Genomic DNA, 20,699 nt, shown 5'->3' on the forward strand with positions numbered 1-20,699 from the left:
CTTTTCGTGGCGGTCCCCCTTTTCATGGTCACCCTTTTCATGGTGGTCCTCCTTTCGTGGTGGTCCCTCTTTCGTGGTGGTCCCCATGGTGCAGATGGCTGGGGAAGGGGTACCGATGCCCTGCAGGAAGGGGCAAAGGAAAGCCAGGATCCAGCCCCCCAGGACAAAGAGGGATGTGGAAAACCTCTCCAAGGGGGGGGGGGGGCAGAAGCTGACCCCCCTTTGGCACTGCCCCCCCGGAGCGGGACAGGGCGCTGGGGCCCTGCTTACATTTTCTGGGGGAATGCTGCTCCTCGGGAAAACACCTTTCGGGAGGGGTGGTCTTGGGGTCCCCCCTGGATTTCTTCCCTCCGGGAAGGGCTGAGCCGGCTGCGAAGCTCTTTTTCGGGTGTGTGTGGAGGGGTGTAACCGAGGCTGGGAGCTGGCTCTGTGCGGCTCCCCCCTCCCGACCCGAAGGAGGAGTTACTTACAGCGCAGAAGAAACCGAAAGTGCAGGCAGCCGCGGCGGGGGGGACACTCCCGGTCCTGCCCGCCCAGCCATGGCCAACTCCGGCTCCGGCCCGCGGGTGAGCGCCGGCCGCTCCAGGGGTGGATGGATGGATGGATGGATGGATGGATGGATGGGGGGGGATGGTGGGATGCGGGCGGTGGGCTCCGGCGGTGCAGGAAGGGGCTCGGGGCTTTTGGGGGGGGTTGGCCGGGTCACCAGGAAGTCCCCGGCCCCGTGGCGTGGCCTCGGGGCGGGGGGGGGAGGATGGGGATAAGAGTTTTGGGGTGTTTCCCCCCCCCCCCCCCAGAGGACTGGGCTGAGTTGGGGGGGGAATGGCTGGGAGGGTGGTCCCCACCCTGCCAGGGTGTCATCCAGTGGTCCTTGGATGCTTCCTCCATGCCCCATCCTCCGCACTGTCCCCTGCAGCGCCCCCCCCCCAGCCCCACAGCCAGGGGGACCACAGCCATCCAACCTTACAACCACGCACGGGCATCGCTGGTGGGAAGCGGTTGCTCACTGGTTGCTCCAAGTAGGGTTTGCAGGTCACCTACCCCCCCGCCCCCCCCCCCCCCCCGAGATGTGGTTTCAGAAGCTCTTAAAAACACACCCCAGCGCTCAGTCCTCTTCCTCTCTCCCTCCTTCTCCAAGCTCCTGGAAGATGACTTCCAGTTCATCCTTTGCGAGGGCTGCCGGCAGGAATCGCCCAACCTCAAGCTCCTCGCCTGCCTCCACACCTTCTGCCTCGATTGTCTGAGCAAGAACAAGGTCATTGGGCAGTGCCCCGTGTGCCAGACGGCCATCCCGCAGGCCAGCAGCATCTCCGACACGGACAACCTGCTCTTCACCAGCCTGCAGGCCAAGCTCAAGGTCTACAAGAAGATCATTGATGGAGTTGACTTGTTCTGCGACAATTGCAAGAAAGCCGGTGAGTTCTGGTGCTCTGAGTGCGAGGAGTTCCTCTGCACCAAGTGCTTCGAGGCCCACCAGCGCTACCTGAAAAGGGAGAGCCACAAAGCCAAGCCGGTGATGGACATCAGGGCAGGGCCTGCTAAAGAATTCCTCGAGGGCTCCAGGAGGACCAGTAACTTGTCCTGCTCTAACCCGACCCACAAAAACCAGACTGTAAGGTAGGTCTAAGGAGGTCTGTCCCCATCTGGGTGGTCTCTTGTCGCAAATGTCTTTGGGCTAGCCCGTGGTGGAACTGAGCAGGATGTCCCTGTCCTTCTGCTGCTCTGATTGCCACCAAGTCATGGAGAAGATGGGTGGGAAGTAGTGACCGGTGGGCTGTAGGGCGTGGAAGGAGGGTTTGGATGAAGCTGATGATGGGAGAGTGGGGACAGGGTAGACCGAGGGAGGGGACTAGCTGGGGTGCTCCTTGCTAGGGTAAGGAGGGTGGAGTTGGTGGAGCTCAGTAAGAAGGTGGCCTGTTGCTTCACCTGCCTTGGTGGACAGCAGAGAAGGATGTGTTTTGCTGATGGTGCTAGTCCAGCTTGGAGACGATTTGGGGAACAGCAGGGGTGCAATGCAGGACAAGGTTTAAATGCCCTCGAGGGAAAGTCCAAGCAGAGGGAAGGGGCTGTAGCATCTGCGGAGGCCAGCACTGATGCTAGCCATGATGGCCCAGATGCAACCCCTGCCTCAGTGTGTCCCTAGCCCGCCGCTTGCCAAGGCTACCAGGACTTACATGAGGGATGGATGATGATCTCCACTCTCCACTTCTTATATTCTTGCCTTAGGCATCTTATGGAGATAAGATACTCTTTGGTCTTATATTCTTACACATAACCCTAATAAGTGCTCATGGAAAGGCTCTTCACTGCCCTTGCGGTGTGTCGATGAATGTCTACCGTAATGCTTGCACAGTCACCACAGTGACTGTAGCCAGCCCAGGAGAGGAGCAGAAACTCTGTGGAGATAGTGAACCAACATATTTTTTTGCAACTGGGAGAGTATTAAAACCAAATGCCTAGCCTAAACGTGGTGGAAACTTAAATTCAATGAATGAATGAATTTACAATTTGATAAATGAATGAATGGCAAAGTGCACAGTCTAAATTACTGCTTTGCTTGTGCTTGGCCTCGCAGCATCTACTGCAACAAGTGCTGCAAGCCGGTGTGCTGCATCTGCGCGCTGCTGGACAGCCAGCACGCCCCGTTCTGCGACATCCGCAGCGAGACCCAGCGCAGGCAGGAGGAGCTGGGCACCATGAAAGAGGAGCTGAAGCAGAAGAGAAGCGGCTTCGAGGCCACCTACGCGGCGCTGCAGGATGAGGCCGCCCGGCTGGAGGAGGCGCAGCGGGAGATGCGGGAGCTGATCGGGCAGCGCGTGGAGCAGCTGGTGCGGCTGATCCGGCAGGAGGAAGAGGAGCTGCTGGGGCTGGTGGAAGCGTGGCAGGAGCAGGGCCGGCGGGAGCTGGCGAGGGAGCTGCAGCACGTGGAAGGGGTGCTGCGGCGGATGGAGGCGGGCGAGCGGCTGGTGGAGAAGATGAGGCTCTACGCCACGGAGCAGGAGGTGATGGACATGCAGCCCTTCATCAAGGACTCGCTGGACGAGCTGCAGCGGCTGCAGCCGCCGGCGGCCAGGGACCGAGCGCAGTCTGGGGACTTGGCCAAGTGCAGAGCCAGGCTGCAGGCGCTGGTGGAGCGTGTCATGGGGCACCCAGGTGAGGAGGCACTTGACTAGGTGGGCTGGGGAGGAGGGGACTGAAAGCAGAGTTGAAGGTTATAATTCCTGGTTAGACCATATTCTCCATGGGTTTCAAGTCTCCTTCCACATGGTGACTTGACTGACCTTTGCCTCCAGCCTTTGCTTATGCGGTGGGCACACCCTAACCTCCCCCAAGGACAGGATGCAGTTGTTGCACCCATCACTTCCAAAGTAATGCTTGTCTCTTGCCCTTGCGGAGTATGGCAGTGCCGCAAATGCAGTTGTACTGGGAGGGAACATGGTGAATCGCTTGGGATAGAGCCATGCCACGGACTGAAGGACAAGGGAGGTCAGTGGCACCTGGAGAGGGGGTGCATGGAGCAGGGGCTCGCAGAGGCTGGCGGTGGCAAGGAGGAAACAGGTGGAAGGGTTGGATCAGCTCTGCATCCTCTCCGAGGAATGTTTGTGCTGGTGACATGTGCAGGTCCCTCAGGGGTCATAAGCATTCTCTAGGCCTTAGAGTCCTGCTGCCCACTGCTCCTCAGATCTCCAGCCAGTTTGTCTTTGTTCAACCTTTGTCCACAACCATCGGGGCCAATCCCCCTTTTGGGTTGTTGATTAACACCTTGGGATGGCGTATCCAACCCGGAAGGCGAAATGTTCCCCGGGAGTGCTCTCCGACAGGGATGGCAAGAGGTCCATGACCGCTGCTGGGTTTGCCCAGGTCTTCCCCCAGCTCTTCGGCAGCAGCGCTGTGGTGGAGATGCTGGTGGTTTGGGAATGGCGAAGGCCTTGGCATCTGTGGTTTGTGCAGGGATGGTGCGCTGGAGGATCCAGGTTTGGTCAGAAGGTGGTAGCATCCTTCCAGAAAATGGGGGGAAAAAAAGCAATGGGAGGAAGAGACTTTGCAGGATCTTCTGCTCCATCCCCCTGCTGCTGTCTTCAGACTTGGGCTATGACCAGTGTCCTCCTTGGCCCTCTGTGGGCGTCCACCACTGAGCTCCCCAGGGCAAGCTCGTGGGTTACGGACAGCCCATAGAAGAGCCCAGGGGTGATGTCCTGGATGGAGCTTGGGGTTTCCTGGGGACAAGCTGCCTCCCACCCCACTCCTTGTGTCTCCATTGCATGGTAGGCATCCTCCCTCTGCCTCTCCACCCCACCGAGGCAGGCTGGGAGGACCCTCTGAGCCCTGATTCTCCCCTCCTGCTCCCTTCAGCTCCCCTCCCTGCAACAGGTACCTCCGCTCCCCAGCACGACACCCCATCCGAAGACAAGACAACCCCGATCCTTGACCTCGAGCCTCCTGGGGAGCACTGCCAACCGCACGGAGGACTCCCCACGGGACTGCCAGCCCACCACCAGCCCTGTGCCCCCGTGTTGGACTCCTCCATCGGCAGAGGACACGTTTGTCCAGACCAGGGAGGGGATATGTCCCTCACCCAACCCATGCCTCCAGCCCTTCCGATGCAGAGGCATGAAGAAGCAGAGGAAGACTCAGGGTCAGCCCATGGGGACACTGTGCCTCTTCCCAGGAGCATCCAGGATTCTCTGGCCTCCCTGCAGGAAGATTTGGGTGGCTGGGCCAGGTCCAACGTGCAGCAGGCAGACGACCTCCTGAAGATCAGCAATCGCCTCCTGCAAGCTCAGCACAGGGCAAACAGGCACCTGGTGTCCATGACCCGGGAGATCCAGGCCATGTCCCATTCCCTGGCCACCATTGCCTCTGCCGTGGGACCCTTGCTGCAGCCTGTGGCCAGCCCATGGGACCTCCCCACCGCAGATGTGGACTGGCCATCGCTGCCCTCCAACGTGCTGGAGTTATTCTCTCCCAGCGCCCTGCAGAAGCATGAACCGCTGGTCCCAGCGGCTGCCACGGCCCCTTCCCCCAGCAGACCCCCTCCTGCCACCCCCTCTGCCAGCCCAGCACACTTGGAGCCCTCCAACCCAGCCTCTGAGGGGCAATGCCCCAAATCAAGGCACCCCACCAGGGGCAAGCGTGGTGGGAAGTCCAGCACCAAACTTCAGAAGCGGAGGAAGAAGTGAGGATCTATAAACCAGAACGTTTGCCATGGACTGCGGCTGCTTGGAAAACCCTTTAAAGGTCCCTATGGAGACCAGGCTCTCCATCTCACCTTGTTATGCCAATAAATCCTCCCAGGACGAACCGTGCATTGGTCTTTTGCTGGGTTTGGGAAGGCAGCATCTCCCCTGCAAATGAACCCTCACCGCTGAATGGCAATAACTTGCTCAGGAACAGCATGATTCTGCTAATTTTCTTTTTTCTTTTCTTCCCAGCACATGTGACCTCCTGGCTTATGGGTCTGGGATGGGCGGAAGGGCAGCAAACCCATATGGGAGAGCTGGAGGGAAGGCTTTAGTGCAATGAGCTGCTGGGTTGCCAGGCAGAATGGGCACTTCTCCAGCCCAGCCTGCAAGCTCGCTGCTGGATTTTGGCCTCAGGAGCATCTCCAAGAGGTGACCCTCCAAGGACGTGGCCCCAGAGCCTCCTGTACCTTCTGCAGAGTCGTCTTTTGCTGCTCTCAGACATCCCCAGCATTGCTTGCCCTCCTTTCAGCTCGCTGTGTTTTTCTTCTTTCAGAAGCCGCCGCAGCTCTAGCCATGGAAAACTCCCACCAGGTGAGAGTGGGGATTGCTCCGGGATTTTTGCCTTGTGGCGTTACCCAGCAGGAATTTGGGGCTACACCCAGTCCTTGCAGGGTTGCTTGAGCTCTGGCATTTGGCTGCTGCTTTCCAAGTTCTCTTTTGAAAGAGGCGATCAGCCAAGCTGGCTGGGCATAGGGCTGCAGAGCCAGGGCAGGCTTTGTTCCTTGAAGGGACCTTGCTGGCTAAGGTGCAAACATCTCAGGGTGAGACGTGCCACTGCATGCGTGGTAAAGAGCTCTCCTAGGCACGATGGCTTGCAAGTCTTTTCCTGCCTGCAGCCTGCCCTGCCCACATCTGGGGCTGGTGGGGGAGAGATGCTGCAACTGGTTGTGATGGATCTGGGGCCCCCAAACACATCTCCCACAAGAAGGGCAGAGCCCCACTTGACCAGAAATGGCTTTTGACATGCTGAAGGCAAGCTCTCTTCTGGTTTCCAGTCCCATAGTGCATGAAGGACCTGTCTAGCATCAGACCTGTCTGCCTTTGCCTGGGACAAAACAGCCTTCACAGAACCGGGGCTGGGGACCCCCAGGCTGCCCCTCTGCAGAGCACATCCTCGGCCACCCCAGCCTGGTATCAGAAGGGCTCAGCCCTGCCAGCAAGCCCTGTAGAGCCTGGAAGCCTCAGGGCTGAAGTAAGAAGATAAAGATGATTCATCCCCCCAGTTAAGGAAGGGGAGGTTCCCATCTTCTCCTTTGCAGCCGTTAAGCAAAGCAGAAAGTTTTCCTGACCCTTGTCAGGCAGAGAGGGGACCTCGACCAAGGCAGCTGGAGTGGCCACAGCCCAGGATAGCCAAGGGGCTTCATGCTAGAAATGAGGGCGTAGTGCTGGGTGACCTCAGAGCAGCAGAGACATCTGGGCAAGCGGAGCACTTGCTTTGGGCAGGGACAAACCCACGTGGTCAAGCTTGTTCGGCTGTGCTCTGGTGGCAAAGGACATCTCCATCCCTGACCACGCAGGGCTGCTCTCACTGGGCTCATCGGGCTCCTCTTTGCACACTTAGATCTCCACCTCCACCCCTGCAAAGAGGAAGAAAGTCCAAAATGTGAATGTCCTGACGTCGCCGGTGAAGGTGGTGAAGGTTGAAAACAATGACGACGGGTGGAACCAGACGGTGCCACAGCAGCCAAGCTGCTCAGCCCAGCTTGGGACCAGCTGTTCGGTGTCTCCCACGACTCTCGCCAAGGAGGACAGCCTGCTGGAAGACGTGCCAGATGGCAGCAGTGGGCTGCACGATTCAGGTAAGGGTTGTCCAGAGCAGTGAAGCCACGGGTAGACTTTATGGGGTGTAGGCATCGAGGCAGGGCAGTTTGCGGCATCTCCATAGACCTCCCAGGAGGATAGTTATGTCCCAGCCCATTGTCTTGTTCAAAGACAAGATGTTTGATGGAGATCGATGGAGAACTAGACTTTGTTCTTTAAACTGCTTGCATACTCTTAGGCTACGTGATGCTGCATTTTGGTCTTCTGTCCCCCCATAGGATCTCGCCCAGTGTGTACTCGGTATCTGTGGCTTGAGGGGGAATCAGTCCTTTTGCAGGTGGACCTTGAGGGCAGGGTTGCTCTCTGCTTGCTCCCCACCCACCTTGCTGGCTGTTCAGGGCCACCTTTTGGCGCGGTTGGTGATGCCGATTGGGGGACCATTGGCCCTGGCACTCACTGCAGGGGTGGACAGCCCCACATCTGAAAGGTGACACGTCTTTCCTACCTTGGCAGATAGCGATATTCTCCGCTTGGACAGCTTTGAGGATGACAGCACCGATGAGGAGTCCATGGTGAGTGCAGCTAAAGGGCTTTCAGTGCTTGGCCCTGCATTTCTCAGTGTTTAAGCCATGAAGACTGGACCACTTGGTGCTTCCAGACCTTCAGGTCCATCCCATAATCCCCCTTAGAGCCTGGTAAGGAACTTGGGAAATCCTTCCCTGAGTGCCAAAATATATCCACTCTAGCTCTTCTCCACCTCTGGAGGAACGGGGCTGGCCAGCAGCTTGGAGACCTTGGTAGGTACCATCGTGGTGATGCCAAGGTGGTGAGCAGTCAAAATGAAGGCCAGCAAGAAGAGGCAGTCCAAAACCTCACCTCCTCTTTGAGGCTATGGATGGATGGGGTTTTGTTGTTACTTTGCAGCACCGAGTAGTTCCCATGACAGTCTGCATGACCAAAAGCTGGTGACCAGCTCTTCAGAAGAGGTTTTAGAAATAGGAGGCTTCCCTTCCCTTCCCTGCATCCCTTCCCCAGAGGGGAGATGTTGGGTAGCCCCAACTTTCCTGTCACTTTTGAGCAGAAAGCCAGTTGGGAAGGATCCAAGCGAGCCGTCCCGTGTGGACATGCATCGAGTATGCATGTCACTTTGTTTTGTGGTGCTGGAGAAGGTAAGTCTTCATGACCAACCAGTGAGGCTTATTAAACCCTATGTCCTCCAGCAGGCAGTTTGAGTAGATCTCTGAGCTTTGGTAACCTTCAGGACACGTGACTGCCCAGAGCTGCTACCCTGGTTCCTCCTGTGATGTTTATTGAAAGCAAATTGCATGCTCTTCCAGGACTCCAGTCTGTTAGATGACCTCAGCAACATCCTCGATGAGGAAACCAGCAAAGATCACCTGGGCCTTCCCATCAGCAGCCAGAACATACTGGACACAAGACAAGGATCCCTGGTCTTCTTTGACGTGAAGATTTTGAGTAAGTTCCTAAGCTGGGAGGTCCCATGTTGCAGCCAGCTCAGATCCCCACATCTGTCAGCATCTCTTTTTTGCGGGGAGGGGGTGGAAGTTCAGGTATGTCCACCACGACCTTGGCTATGTAAGGGAGAGGACAATATCCTGAGCTCCCAAGAGGCCTTACCTTTGAGTTTCAGGACATGTGGAGGAACGTGGAGCAGATAGGGCCACGGGGAGATTTTTCTGAGATTGCTTGGTCAGTTAACCAGCCCTTGCACTGTTGTGTCAACATGGGCTCCCCTGCTTCTCCTTCCCATGGGCCAATCTCTCTTAGGCAAGGTGGGTTTTACTTTTCAAGCCCCTCTCCTTAGTCCACCCTCAAAAAGCTGTAAAAGCCCTCATGGTCCTGGTGGGGGGAGTGATCCTGGAGATGCTGGAAGCTGAGGGTGTGACTGAATGGCGGAGATAGGTGAAATGGTGGATCAGTCCCCCAGCTGCCATCAGTGGTGAAGGCTGTTAGAGGCTGAGCAACTCAATCAGCGTTTTATTTTCCTACTGAATATGAGACTAATTCTGCCTTTCCTCCCTCTCCATCCTCTTTCCCTTCCCCTTCTTCTCTAGAAAATGAAAGCATTCAGATGACAGTGGTAGATGGAGAGAAAATATTCCCAGTCCTGATTCAGCCAATGAAATATTTGTCCAGCTTGATGGCCAAAAATAGCGTCTACGAGATTGGTCTGAGGAATCTGCTGTGCCACCTCCGCACTGTCCACAGGCCCATCCTGGGTGGCTTTGGTCTCTGGTCACTCCCCTTTCCCACCCTCTTGAATGCGCTGACAGTCATGAACAAGAAAGAGGAGTTCAGTTCTGTCGTGTATGGTTACCTGGACATTTTGCCCCTGATTAAGGAGGAGATCCCCAAGAGGGATAACTACAAGCTGAAGAACTTGGCCAGCACTTACCTCTGGTGGCACTTTGGTGACTGCAGCGCTATGGAGAATGCCACCATGGTGAAGTACCTGTGCGAGGTCCTGGACGTCAACCTGGTGAAGAAACCCAGGCTGATCCTCAGTCAAGCCAACCTGGAGTCCTTCATCTCCCTCCAGCCCTTGCTGGCTGAGAAGCTCCTCACCAAGCCATCAGCTCAAACATTGGCCGCCCACAACATTGGCCTCTCTGAGCTCCGGTCCTGCTACCAGCACAACCCCGAGAAGGGGCTCCAGAAAGTGTGCCGTCTCATCAACACTTGCCGGCACAGCTCCGAAAAGAAAGTCCGAAACCTGAGCAAGGTCAAGGTCTACTTCCAGCGCCAGGAGAAGTCGGCTGAAAGCCAGAAGACCCTGGCAGGCAGTGATTTCCCAGGAGCTGTAAAGAACGAGGAAGAGTGTTGAAAGATGCCGGTGCCTCTCCAGTACTCATTCCCCTCTCACCCATGGGCAATGAGTCCTGGAGCCAAATCCTGGCTCACATCAGTAGTTTTGCCTTCACTATTTCCTGCCTGCTCCTGCCTGGGGTGATGAGTCTGGGTCTCTGGCGTGTGACAGTCTCTTGCTGTCCTCTCTCACCTGAACTTGGTCTAAGGTGAAGAGGTGAGGACACCAGCTTGGCTGGGAGATGTCCTGGCTCCGATCTGACAGCCTGCAGCCACACTGTGCCTTTGTTTCCCCCCGGATGGATCAAGCCAACTCTCGGGATAAATCTTTCAAACCATTTCTGGTCTGGATTTTTTTGGGGGGGGTCAGTGTAATCCAAAGCCGGCTGAAGAAACAGCAGGTGGGGAAACTAGTTTGGAAGGACCAAGAATGGTGGTCATTGCTGGGAAGGAGGTTGGGCAGAGCTGCTCTGTTCCTGTGAGCTGCTGTGTGGGACTGTCGTGAATGAGTGATTTAGATCACTTCAAGAATCACCGTCAAAGGTATTAGCAAAAGGCGATTTTAATGTGAATTTGTAAAAGTGCGATTTAACAAAGACGATGGCAAGGTTCACTCTATTACTTACTACGTGGAAGAAACATACAAAGGAAGATCGATTAGAATCAAGTTAGAATGATTCACACAGACACCGGAGATGCAGAAAGGGTAAGGGAGACCCTCCCATTGAGTCACGAAGTTCAGAATGGACCCACTTGCTTTCTAAACTTCTGATGGAGCTTAGGTGTAGCTAGGTCCAAACTTAGTCTCAGACTTGGACAGCAGTTTATGCCTAATGGAATGAATACAAAGGGTAAGGAAAACCTCTCGTTGAGTCGTGAGGTTCAGAATGGACCACCTTGCTTTCTAAACTCCTTCTCAGAGACGAGTCTAGGTGCAGCTGGATCCAGACTTAGCCCCAGACTTGGTCAACGGTTTATGCCTAATGGAAGGGATACAAAGGGTAAGGAAAATCTACCGTTGAATTCCTATGCCAATGTGTTGGGGAATGAGTGATTATGGATCCTACATGACTCTGAGGTAGCAGCAATTTAAGATTTATTAACACTATTATGGTAAATCACAAGATTAGTTTATATGATTTTTAACAATACTTAATCATCAGCCATTTAGCAGAGTGATTTAATATAATCAACACTACAAAGTTTCCTAAATCCAATCACACATACAAAAACACAAACACAGAAATAGAGGTTAACTTATGATCAAGATTTTTCTCTCTTTGCCAATTGTAAATTATTGGTACCAAATGATCTTTGAAACGTCACGAAATCTAGTTGTAATGAATTACTCACTATTCTCCTTCACCAGCATTTGTCAGCAGACAATCTTTGACCCCTTCTTCTTCATCGGCATCTATCAGTGGATGATCTTGGAAATCCTCTCAAAATCTACTCTTTGAAAGCCTCGCAAAATCTACTGAGAGGCATCTCAACTCAGGGAGATAGTGGGTCACAGCCTGCTGCGATCCCAGAGAGCTCAAAGGGTCTCACTTAGGATCGCTATTTATAGGATCGCGAGATGATTGACTTTGGTCAGTATATTTCCATTCTAGCCACAATTCTTGTCAGGTAATTCTGGCACCTTCCAGGGCAGGCCATGATCCAGGCAACAGGAGTTTTAGGTATGATTAGGGAGTGCCTAATTGTCCTAACTCACTGTACTGTAGCCAGGACGAGAAAGTACCAGACTGTCCCAATGCACTGCACTTAGAGCCGAACAAGAACACAGTTTTGGCTGGTCCTGATTGCAACGTGGCCCAGGGGGTCTGCACCACCACAAGGACACAGCTGTGGGAAGAATTTAAAATCTTCCTTCGGTCAGCAGGATGCGATCCCTCTAGCCTGGGATATGAACCTCCTAAGGGGGCACACAGGGGTATGGTTTTCCTACCTCTCCCCCTGCTTTCCAGGCTCAAAGACAGCCAGGGAGTTGCTTGATCAGGGGATGCACCTCATTGCTCTTTGGCTCCTGCGCCTGCCTCCAGATGCAGAAGAAATAAATAATTTTCCTAATTTGTTGTGCATTGCAAATGATTTCCTTTGGCTCCCTGTTCCCACAATACTCACCTGCTCAAAAAGGCAGATATGCAGGGCGGTGGGTGCTGCAGTGATGGGTGCTGCAGTGATGGGTGCTTTGCAGTGTCATGACTCCTTGAGCCCATGACGCAGCTGTGGTGAGCTCAATGAGCACGGGATGATCCGTGTACGTGAGACGTGCAGCTATCGCTGAGATAGGCGTTGGCTTGAAGACAAGCAAGAGAGCACCAGGAGGTCCTGTTTGCTCAGGGAGGTGCCGAGAAAGCCTGTCAGCCTGCTCTCCATGGGAACAACCTGAGTCATTTCCCTTCGGATGGTGCATAGCTGTCCTGCCAGCAGCTATCCAGTTTGGATCACGCCAAAACAGCCTGATTCAGCCGCAGCTATCGCCTGAAACTCATGGGCATCTCACCTGGTCCTCACCTGCGTGTGCTAGCGAAGCAATGAGGACACCAGTGATCACCCAGGGGCAGGGGCAAAGCAAACACCCTTGTGCTGTCCCTAAAACCCCATACAAGGACTCCTGTCCAAAGCCGTGCTCCTCCCCGCTGTCACTTCAATACACAAATTGCTTTTCCTCCTGATTTATTGCCTCTAACCAGGCATGAGGAAGCTTGCAGGATGATTCAGCTGGGTCAACCAGCCCTGGTCCCCTACCTCTGGGGACCGTGGAGGGGATGACCTGCTGCTGAAGCATCCCAGGAAGGGATGGACTGCCCAGACACCATGGGGACCGTTTTGCCCCAGGTCTAATACTTCTAATAATCATTAGAAGTAATTATTATTTCTAATACCTAATAGATCTAATATTATTCCTGATAAGTATTATTCTATTCATTATTTTACTACCAGTCATTTCAATGCCAGTCTTGCCCAAGAAGCCAGTGGCTCCAGGGGACAAGTCTGTTCAGGTAACAGTTAAACAGCTATGTGTGCACAAGCATTTTCCTCCCTTTTGCTAAAATCCCCAGAAGCACGGGGAAACACAAGGAAACACAGGTGGCCACGTCGGTGTGGACACCACCATGTGGAGTCTGGTCCTGCAGGAGCAGGGATGTGGTTCAGGGCAACCGATGAGGATCTCCTCCACGATCCCCCCTTTTCCTTTTATTCTTCCACTTGATTCAAGTTTAAACTTCCCCTTTGTCCTCCAAAAAAAATCAACTTTTGCTTGGTAGCAAAGAGCCAGCCATGAGTCCCTCATGTTGTGGAAATCCCCAATTGTCCTTGACATGAGTGGCTCCATAAAGGATCATCACCACCTTGAAGGAGCTGGGGACAGGGACAAGTCTGGGCAACTGAAGAGCGGGCTTGCCTTGGGAAAGTGTCACTCCCCACGCCATCTCCCAGCACCCCTGCTGCAGAAGGACCCCATGATCTGGAGGTGGGACATATGGTCTGGAGGTAGGACACATCTCCATGGATCTTACAGAGCTGGTTGTTACCAAAAAACAGAGGAAAAAACTGCAGTCAGCTGCGCAGCGAACGTCTTTCCTGTGGGCAAGGGACCCAATCCAGCACCTCATTAGAACCCACCACCGTGGGTTCCCCAGGGAATTGGGTGCTCTCAGCTGTTGCCAGTTGCCCTTATGGGAGGTGTGCCGAGCATCACCTGGGGTGGGAGTGGCTGTGGGAGATGTGGGCTATAAAAGGTCCCTGGGTAGCAGTTGCTCCTTGTGCTGGACCCTAGCAGGCAGGATGAGGCCTAGAAGCAGCCTGGGGTTTGCTCTTTTCTGCTGGGTTTTGGGGGAGGTGGTTGCTTCCAACCCCTGGAGCTTCATTAGAGGGGAGGCAGAGCTGTGGAGGTATGGAGGGGATCTTTCCTTGGGGCAGCCCCGTGCGTTCTTCCAGCCCTCTCCCTGGGCATGGGTGGACGTCTCCCAGCTCCAGGCTGCTGCCCCGCTGCACCCCGTGGCCGTGCAGTGCCAAGAGGCGCAGATGGTGGTCACGGTGCACAGGGACCTCTTTGGCACGGGGCGCCTGGTCAGGGCTGCAGACCTGACCCTGGGCTCGGATGCCTGCCTGCCTGCAGTCTGGAGTGCTGCTGAGACCGTGGTGACCTTCGTGGCTGGACTGCACGAGTGTGGCAGCACCCTCAGGGTAAGGCTGGCGGGGGGGCTGGAACCCTAGGGTGGGGGTCTGCCTCTTGGTTTGCACCTCACTGCTTTGGGGTGCTGAGACAGGCAGGAGGCTGTGGCGTAGTTGGGCTCAGGGAAATGTTTCAAAACCTTTCCTAGAGGCTGAACATCTCAGTCTGCATTTCAAGGTCAGTGGAAGCTGTGCTGTCCAGTCCAGGGGCTGTGTGAGCAGGGAAGGGCATGTAAGAGGTTGTTTGGTTTTTGTCCTGATGAATACAGAGGTAGCTATGTCTTCCAGGACTACTTATGTTGTTGCTGCCACCTCCAGGGTGGAGTGCAGATGACTGGGTTCTGGGAGCCACTGCAGCAAGCCAGCAGTGGATGTTTACCTTGGGAGGCAGCTGGGTACTGCTTACTGCTGCTCGAGTGTAGCATGAAGCTACTTCACAGAAAACTTAAATTTGAAGTGGCCTCTCTCTCTCCTGGGAGAGGTGTGGGGCCCTGAGGGTGAGCAGGTGCTGCTCCCCCCCCTCCAGCCAGCAGGTATCTTTATTAAATCCCCCTGAACAGAAGTCACCCTCTGATATCCTGGGGGACAAACTTTCCTGTCTGTTGTTCTGGGGCATGGAAACTAGAAGAAAAAAAGAATCAGCTTAAGCACCTCTGTGTCCAGCTCTGCTGCTGACCAGAGGCTGTTCTGGGACAGGGTGGAGCAGCTTTGCAAGCCAGAGCATCCCTGCAGCAGGATGAGTGCCCCTTGCCTGTCTCCAGTGCAAGTGCTGCTACTGGCTGATGGACCAGCAGAACCATCTCAGCACTGAATCTTCAGGCTTAAATGTGCTGCTTTGTATGTGTGGCCAAGCAACAGGGCTCTTAATGGTTGGATAATGTGTCTTGTCTTTTCCCCAGGTGACCCCTGATGCTCTGGTCTACAGCACGACCTTAAATTACAAGCCAATTCCTGCTGGCAACCCTGTCATTGTCCGTACCAGCCCTGCTGTGGTTCCTATTGAGTGCTACTACCCAAGGTGAGCCAGGGCAGATGAGTACCAAGCAAGCCCTTCTGCTGCCACAGAGCATTTAACCATGGGCATCTCTCCCCAGGAGGGACAACGTGAGCAGCAATGGTGTCAAGCCCACATGGATGCCCTTTCGTTCCACCTTGTCCTCTGAGGAGAAGCTACCCTTCTCCCTGCGCCTCATGAACGGTAGGTTTTGGGTGAGGGTGTCCTCTGGTGCAGGGCACTCTGAGGTGGCTGCGCTGGCACTACGTGGCAAAGCTGGTGCTGGTATCACCCTGGTGCTCCTGGAGCAGCTGGGGTTTGGTGTGTTTTTGGTGAGTGCCCAGGGCCTTGTGCCTGTTGGGGTTTCCTTGGGTGGAAGCAGTGAAGCATGAGCTGGCTTCCCATTCATGTGACCAGCGACCTCTCTCCTTCCAGACGACTGGAGCACTGAGAGAGTCTCCACTGTATTTCAACTGGGAGATGTCCTCCGCTTCCAAGCTGGTGTCAACACAGAGAACCATGCACCTCTAAGGCTCTTTGTGGACAACTGTGTGGCCACCCCAACCCCAGACAGGAGCTCTTCTCCCCAGTATGCTTTCATTGACTTCAGTGGGTAAGAGCTGTCTGTGCCCTTCTTTGGAGATGCCTCTCTGCAGGTTATGGATATCTCTGACGGTGGGATCCTGCTGGCCCTTACTTTCGTGTCTAGGTGCCTGGTGGATGGGCAACTGGATGATGCCACTTCGACTTTTATATCCCCAAGACCCAGGCAAGATGTGCTTCAGTTTGCAGTAGATGCATTCAAGTTTGCAGGAGACTCCAGCAATCTGGTAAATCATTCCTAAAGCAAGTGAAGTCCCTTGCCTAGATGGGGCTATAGCCTCACTCCATTAAGAAAGTTAGAGTGGTTTTGTCTAGAATTGCATTCCTAAGGCAACTGCCTCATAGTAATGTATGACTGTGGTCACCCTATGTTACCACTGCTGGATCATGGGCCTCTGAGCCAAGGAACTTCCTTGGAGACTGGTTCTGATACTGGTCAAGACAAGCCCTTCTGATGGGCTTCAATAGCCGAATCCTTAAGTGGCTTGAAAGAAGCGGAGGGCCTTGAGCTGTCCTGGGGAGTTGGTGGTCCCATTGGAGACCAACTTCATGGTGCATGGTAAGGTAAATGACAGCCTAACCCCTGTGCTCTGCCTGGTCTCCCCAGATCTACATCTCCTGCCACTTGAAGGTCTCCCTGGCTGAGCAAGCTCCTGACCCTCTGAACAAGGCTTGCTCCTTCAACAAAGCCAGCAACCTGTGAGTAGTTGGAACAGCAGCTTGCTCAAGGTGAAGAGCTTGGGCTTCCCATCTGGTGTCACCTTTCAGGAAGCTGGTGTTGGCCATCTGGGTGGGAGGGTTTTGGTCTTTCCTAGGAGACCCCAAAGCATGTGAGGGATTCCTACCACAGGGTGGGCTGGTCACCAGGCTCTCTTCCAGCTGGGCTCCTGTGGAAGGTAGCTGGGATGTCTGCTCCTGCTGCGAGATGAGGAGCTGTGGCTTGGCCAGGCACTCCAGGAGGCTCTATGCTCCCTCCCAGTGGCAAGGAGGACGTGCCCGGAGAGAACTGTCCTCCCAGCTCGGTATGTCTCGGTGTGCCTCTTGATCTTTGTCACAATCATGGTAACTTGCTCAGAGCTGGGTGGCTGGAGCTGCCTCGCTACCTCTTGGCTCCTCGGTGCTAAACTGAGACTGGGGAGAGCTAGATGGTCAAATGAGTTTGAGTGCTCAAATGTCTTCCCTTTCAGATCCCTTGGTGAAAGAAGCAGATGTTGTGGTTGGACCTCTCTTCATCCACAGCTGGCAGGATCACCCAGTTAGGAGGATGCCATCACAAGGTAGGGCAAGACCAGGGAAGGGGGATGGCTTGCGTGGCAGGTCCTGGCTCTGGCCGTAACCACCTCCTTACTTCTTAGATGCAGGTCACTTGTGGATGGTATTGGAGCTGGCTGCAGTTGCTGGTTTGGTTGTCCTGATCCTTGCTGTTCTAGGAGCTCTGACTGTCTGCTGGAAACCCAGCAACCCTGTTTAAGTCACTGGTTTCAACTTTTATAGTCTATCCAAAAAAAAAAATAAATTGGAGGACTGGAGAGACAGACAAACTGTGCTGCTTTGTCTCCCTAAGCCCCATTTGTGTATCTTGTTCTCCTGAAGCCCTGTCCTCAGCAGAGCTTTGTACAGCCCTACACCCCTGTGAACTTCTTGCAGAGCACCTAGTTGGGAACTGATGCAAAAAATCACCACCCAGATGCTCTCTTTTCTTGTCTGTAGAAACATGGAGTTGTGTTCTAGCTTCCAACCATTTTATCTTTCTGTGGAGCTACTTGGGTCTGCTCCATATTGGTAACTCTTCACTCAACAAGCCAAGTGGAGCTAAGGGCTTAACAAAACTTGGACCACCCTCCTCCTGCCTGAAGCTGTTTCTGGGAAAGAAATCAAGCTCTGGTGGATGAGGAAGGGAGCATGACTTGAGGGTTGGTGGGTCGGACTCTTCCTGGGACAGACAGAGGCAGAAATTCCAGTCCCTGCCCCAAGGACTGTTTACACAGAGTTATATGTAACAAGCCTTGGCTGAAATGTATAAACAGTCCTTGGGGCAGGGACTGGAATTTCTGCCTTCACTCCCCCCTCCCTCCCGAAAGGGGCTTTCTGACATGTCTGAGGCAGGTTGGCTTTTTTCCTTCCAGTGCTGTGAAATTTGGGCTCTTCTGCTAGCAGAGTAGCTGTAAAGGCAAGATGTTCATGCCCCAAACTCCAGATCTGTTGTTTTCCACTAGCTGGGAGAGGTTCCCACTTTAGGCAGCATTGGGAACTGGACCAGCTAAATATCTCAGGCTGTGGTGTTTGCTGTCAGAGCAAATTCAAGCTGCTGGATTCATGGAAAACTGAGACCTGCGAGGAGCTGGGGCTTGCTTGCAGCATGGCTACCTCTTGAGCTGGTTTTGCAGGGGAGAGGACTTCTGCAACCTCTTAGCTTGCTCCAGGGGAGCTTGGGCAGCTCTCTTGATCATGGAGGATGGAGGAAAGTGGTATCTCGCACAAGCTAGCATGTCTTTGGGTGTCACCTAGCATCCTGGAGACCCTCAGCCAGATGTCCTTTGGCAGATGTTACCTTGCACTCTTGGGTACAAGGTGCCAAGCTGGACTTGAGACTTTGGGTCACCTAAACCACTGTCCCTTCTTTTGCTATCAGTTTGGTTGCTCACAGTTCTAAAAGCAAATTAGCCTTCCCTCACAATTAAAAGATCAGTTCTGGGTTGGATGGGGGAGCTGCACTGACTTTGGGCTGGGGTTGTTGGCATGGCTTCTTTCCCCATCCATATAATCTGACCCTTGCTGGGAGGGTTTGGTCCTTGTCCCACAGCAGGTTGGGGGGTAGGAGCTTTTAGGGGGAACAGCTGGGAGAAGTCTTCACCAGCCCTCGAGAGCTGCAAGCTATCAGCTTTTGGGGCAGAAGGGAGAGGAGGAGGGCATGGTAACGTGGGTGGGAGTGATCTCAGAAGGTCTCTGGTCCAACACCAGATATATCAGCCTGGCTGAGGCTGGCAATGTCCGTAGGTGAAGATTCTCCCACATCTGCGTGCCCAGCCCATGGCTGCACAACCCTCCTGGAGAAAACATATTTCTTCACCCAACCTGAACCTCCCAGACCATGAGTTGTGACTGCTGACATGTGTTAAACCTTCATATACCTGATTCCTTCTTGATCAGCGTTTTCTCTAGATGTTCAGTGTCTAGACCATCCCCTGGCAAATGTGCTCTGAGCAGGGACTGTCTATCTACTTTGCTGAGACCCACAGATGTTCCTTTTAAATGAAAACCCTTCTCTATGCTACTCAGCACAGCTGCCCTGCAGCCTTTCAACAAAAATACCCCAGCTGGCTCCAAACAGGAAGACAAGTATCAACCAAATCTGGTCTACAAGGATGGGGAAACACTCTGGCTTTCTAGAGCAGCTCTTCGTCTCCAGCAGCTCCTGCCCCTTCCCAGGCAGCATCCCCGGCTCCAGCGAGGCTCAACGGCAGCACTGACCTTGCTGTCTGATGAGAGATTTTTGACTTAAAATTTTATGTTATAAGGAAAAATGAGATGTGCTTTAAAGTCTCCTTTATACAATGGAAGGAAAAGACTGGCGTTTGTGCTTGTTCAGTGCCCTGGGACTTTCTGGTCTCTGCTTCCTCCAAAAAAAATGAATTCACACTCTTTCTCAACTGTGCTGGTCCACGGCCAATGTCGTGTTGTGCTTGGAATAAAGATGGGGCAGCTGGTCCTGGCAAGGGCTAACCTGGGAGCAGAAATCCCCTTGCGCATAGAGAAACACCTCCTCTACCCCGAGTCAGTGTGCTTCTCCACCTGGGATTCACCTCTGCTAATCTGAGCTGTGTAAACACAAGGTGATCTGTCAGAGGGATTTATTCTCCTGCTGGGATCAAGCCTTGGTACCCAGAGACCTACAACCTAACCCCAGAGTTAGCCCCTGAGCTGCAGCTCTCTAGGATCTGATGGGGTGAGAGCCGGCATCTCCTGCAGTCCTTGCAGCCAAGGACCCGGCCGAGCGGCGATGCTTTCCCCCAGGGGAGGGACAGCCGCTTATTTACTGATTCAGCATCGCCCGCTGCCATTATCTCGCTGACGCATGGGGCTCAGTCTGCTGGAATCCCTGGCATTTCTACACAAGAGCCAGTCTCAAGGTATCTTAAACATGAAGGAGAAGTCCTGGACCCGCTGACAGCAGTGGGGATGGGGCATCGGCTCCTGGGGGAAAGGCAGAAGGTTTTACACTGGCCCGTAAAGCTTCACATAGATGGTTTTGGGGGATGTTGAGTCAGGCACGAGCCAGTCCCAGCTCCAAACCGAGTGAGATTTCTGCAAGGAGCGGGCTGGTTGACATCTGCCCCCAAAACTTTCTGTTTCTTTCCATTTTCCCCGAAATGGCTCAGCTGCTCCAGCTGAAACATCCAAATCAGAGGCTTTCTACTGTCGCTAAGGCTTGCCAGGGATTTCCCAAAAGATGGAGGGGGATTTCGGTATGAAACAAAGCATCTCTCCTATGGAGCCAACAGGATGCTTGCAGAGCCCTGGCAGGAAAAAAGAGTTAAAGATGCTCAAAAGAACAGACCGAAACTCCAATAATGAGGCTTGAAAACATACAGGGTTTATTTTTAAGCAGCTTTCCCTGTTCCCCAGCTGTGAGGAGCCGGGCAATGCCCAGCCCTGCTTGTGGGGGTGGGATACAAACTGGGGTGCTGTGGTGTGGAGAAGGGAGCGATGAGTGGAGCACCTCTCCTCCAGCTTCTTCTACCTCGAGCCCATTTCCTTGAAGGCACCAAAACAAGCACAAACCTGAGAGCTGTGGAAAGGCAGCAGAGAGAAAAAAGAAAGGTTGCAGCTCTGCAGCTAATGACCTCGCTGCCAAGGCTGAAACGGGGGTTGTTCGGGCCCGGCTGAGAACAGCCGTGCTCGTGTCAGCAGTGAGGGCTCTCCATCAGCTACTGCTGACGGAACATCCCGCTCCCAGCCCTGCTGAGGAGCAGGGGGACCCGTAAAGCCCCTGTTTGGGCTGGAGCTGTGAGCATATGGGCTTCTGACCCCCCCCCAAACCCCCCCAGCACATCAGCATCCAAGCGGAAAACCAAAGTCCCAGGGGA

The 20,699-nt window shown here is 54.1% G+C and overlaps 2 protein-coding genes across 3 annotated transcripts; both read left to right on the forward strand.

The window, feature by feature from the left end:
* The first annotated feature begins 485 nt into the window (after positions 1 to 485).
* On the forward strand, positions 486 to 11,877 carry LOC142039234 (protein PML-like). 2 transcript variants are annotated; one of them, XM_075045688.1, is made up of 8 exons: positions 486 to 566; positions 1,139 to 1,617; positions 2,576 to 3,153; positions 5,737 to 5,774; positions 6,805 to 7,042; positions 7,518 to 7,576; positions 8,342 to 8,480; positions 9,080 to 11,877. In XM_075045688.1, exons 1-8 carry the CDS (start codon positions 540 to 542, stop codon positions 9,847 to 9,849), a joined length of 2,328 nt encoding a protein of 775 aa, XP_074901789.1. In that variant the 5' UTR covers positions 486 to 539; the 3' UTR covers positions 9,850 to 11,877. The 2 variants fall into 2 exon arrangements, 1 of the variants encoding a protein (XP_074901789.1); XR_012652842.1 differs by lacking the exons at positions 7,518 to 7,576; positions 8,342 to 8,480; positions 9,080 to 11,877 and having other exon boundaries at positions 4,354 to 5,774; positions 6,805 to 6,975.
* Positions 11,878 to 13,625: 1,748 nt separating this feature from the next.
* Positions 13,626 to 17,083, forward strand: LOC142038532 (zona pellucida sperm-binding protein 3-like). The gene is made up of 9 exons (XM_075043991.1): positions 13,626 to 14,027; positions 14,915 to 15,033; positions 15,110 to 15,213; positions 15,445 to 15,622; positions 15,719 to 15,839; positions 16,220 to 16,311; positions 16,492 to 16,634; positions 16,800 to 16,889; positions 16,968 to 17,083. The coding sequence occupies exons 1-9, from the start codon at positions 13,626 to 13,628 to the stop codon at positions 17,081 to 17,083; spliced, it is 1,365 nt and encodes a 454-aa protein (XP_074900092.1).
* The last annotated feature ends 3,616 nt before the right edge of the window (positions 17,084 to 20,699 follow it).

This window comes from Buteo buteo, chromosome 13, assembly GCF_964188355.1.
Source record: "Buteo buteo chromosome 13, bButBut1.hap1.1, whole genome shotgun sequence".
Classification (NCBI taxonomy): domain Eukaryota; kingdom Metazoa; phylum Chordata; class Aves; order Accipitriformes; family Accipitridae; genus Buteo; species Buteo buteo.

Coding starts and splice junctions, on each gene's coding strand:
- LOC142039234 (XM_075045688.1), top strand. CDS start 540: ATGGCCAACTCCGGCTCCGGCCCGCGG. Junction 567..1,138: donor ACTCCGGCTCCGGCCCGCGG/GTGAGCGCCGGC, acceptor TCCTTCTCCAAG/CTCCTGGAAGATGACTTCCA. Junction 7,043..7,517: donor CAGTGGGCTGCACGATTCAG/GTAAGGGTTGTC, acceptor CTACCTTGGCAG/ATAGCGATATTCTCCGCTTG.
- LOC142038532 (XM_075043991.1), top strand. CDS start 13,626: ATGAGGCCTAGAAGCAGCCTGGGGTTTGCTCTTTTCTGCTGGGTTTTG. Junction 16,635..16,799: donor AGAACTGTCCTCCCAGCTCG/GTATGTCTCGGT, acceptor CTTCCCTTTCAG/ATCCCTTGGTGAAAGAAGCA. Junction 16,890..16,967: donor TAGGAGGATGCCATCACAAG/GTAGGGCAAGAC, acceptor CTTACTTCTTAG/ATGCAGGTCACTTGTGGATG.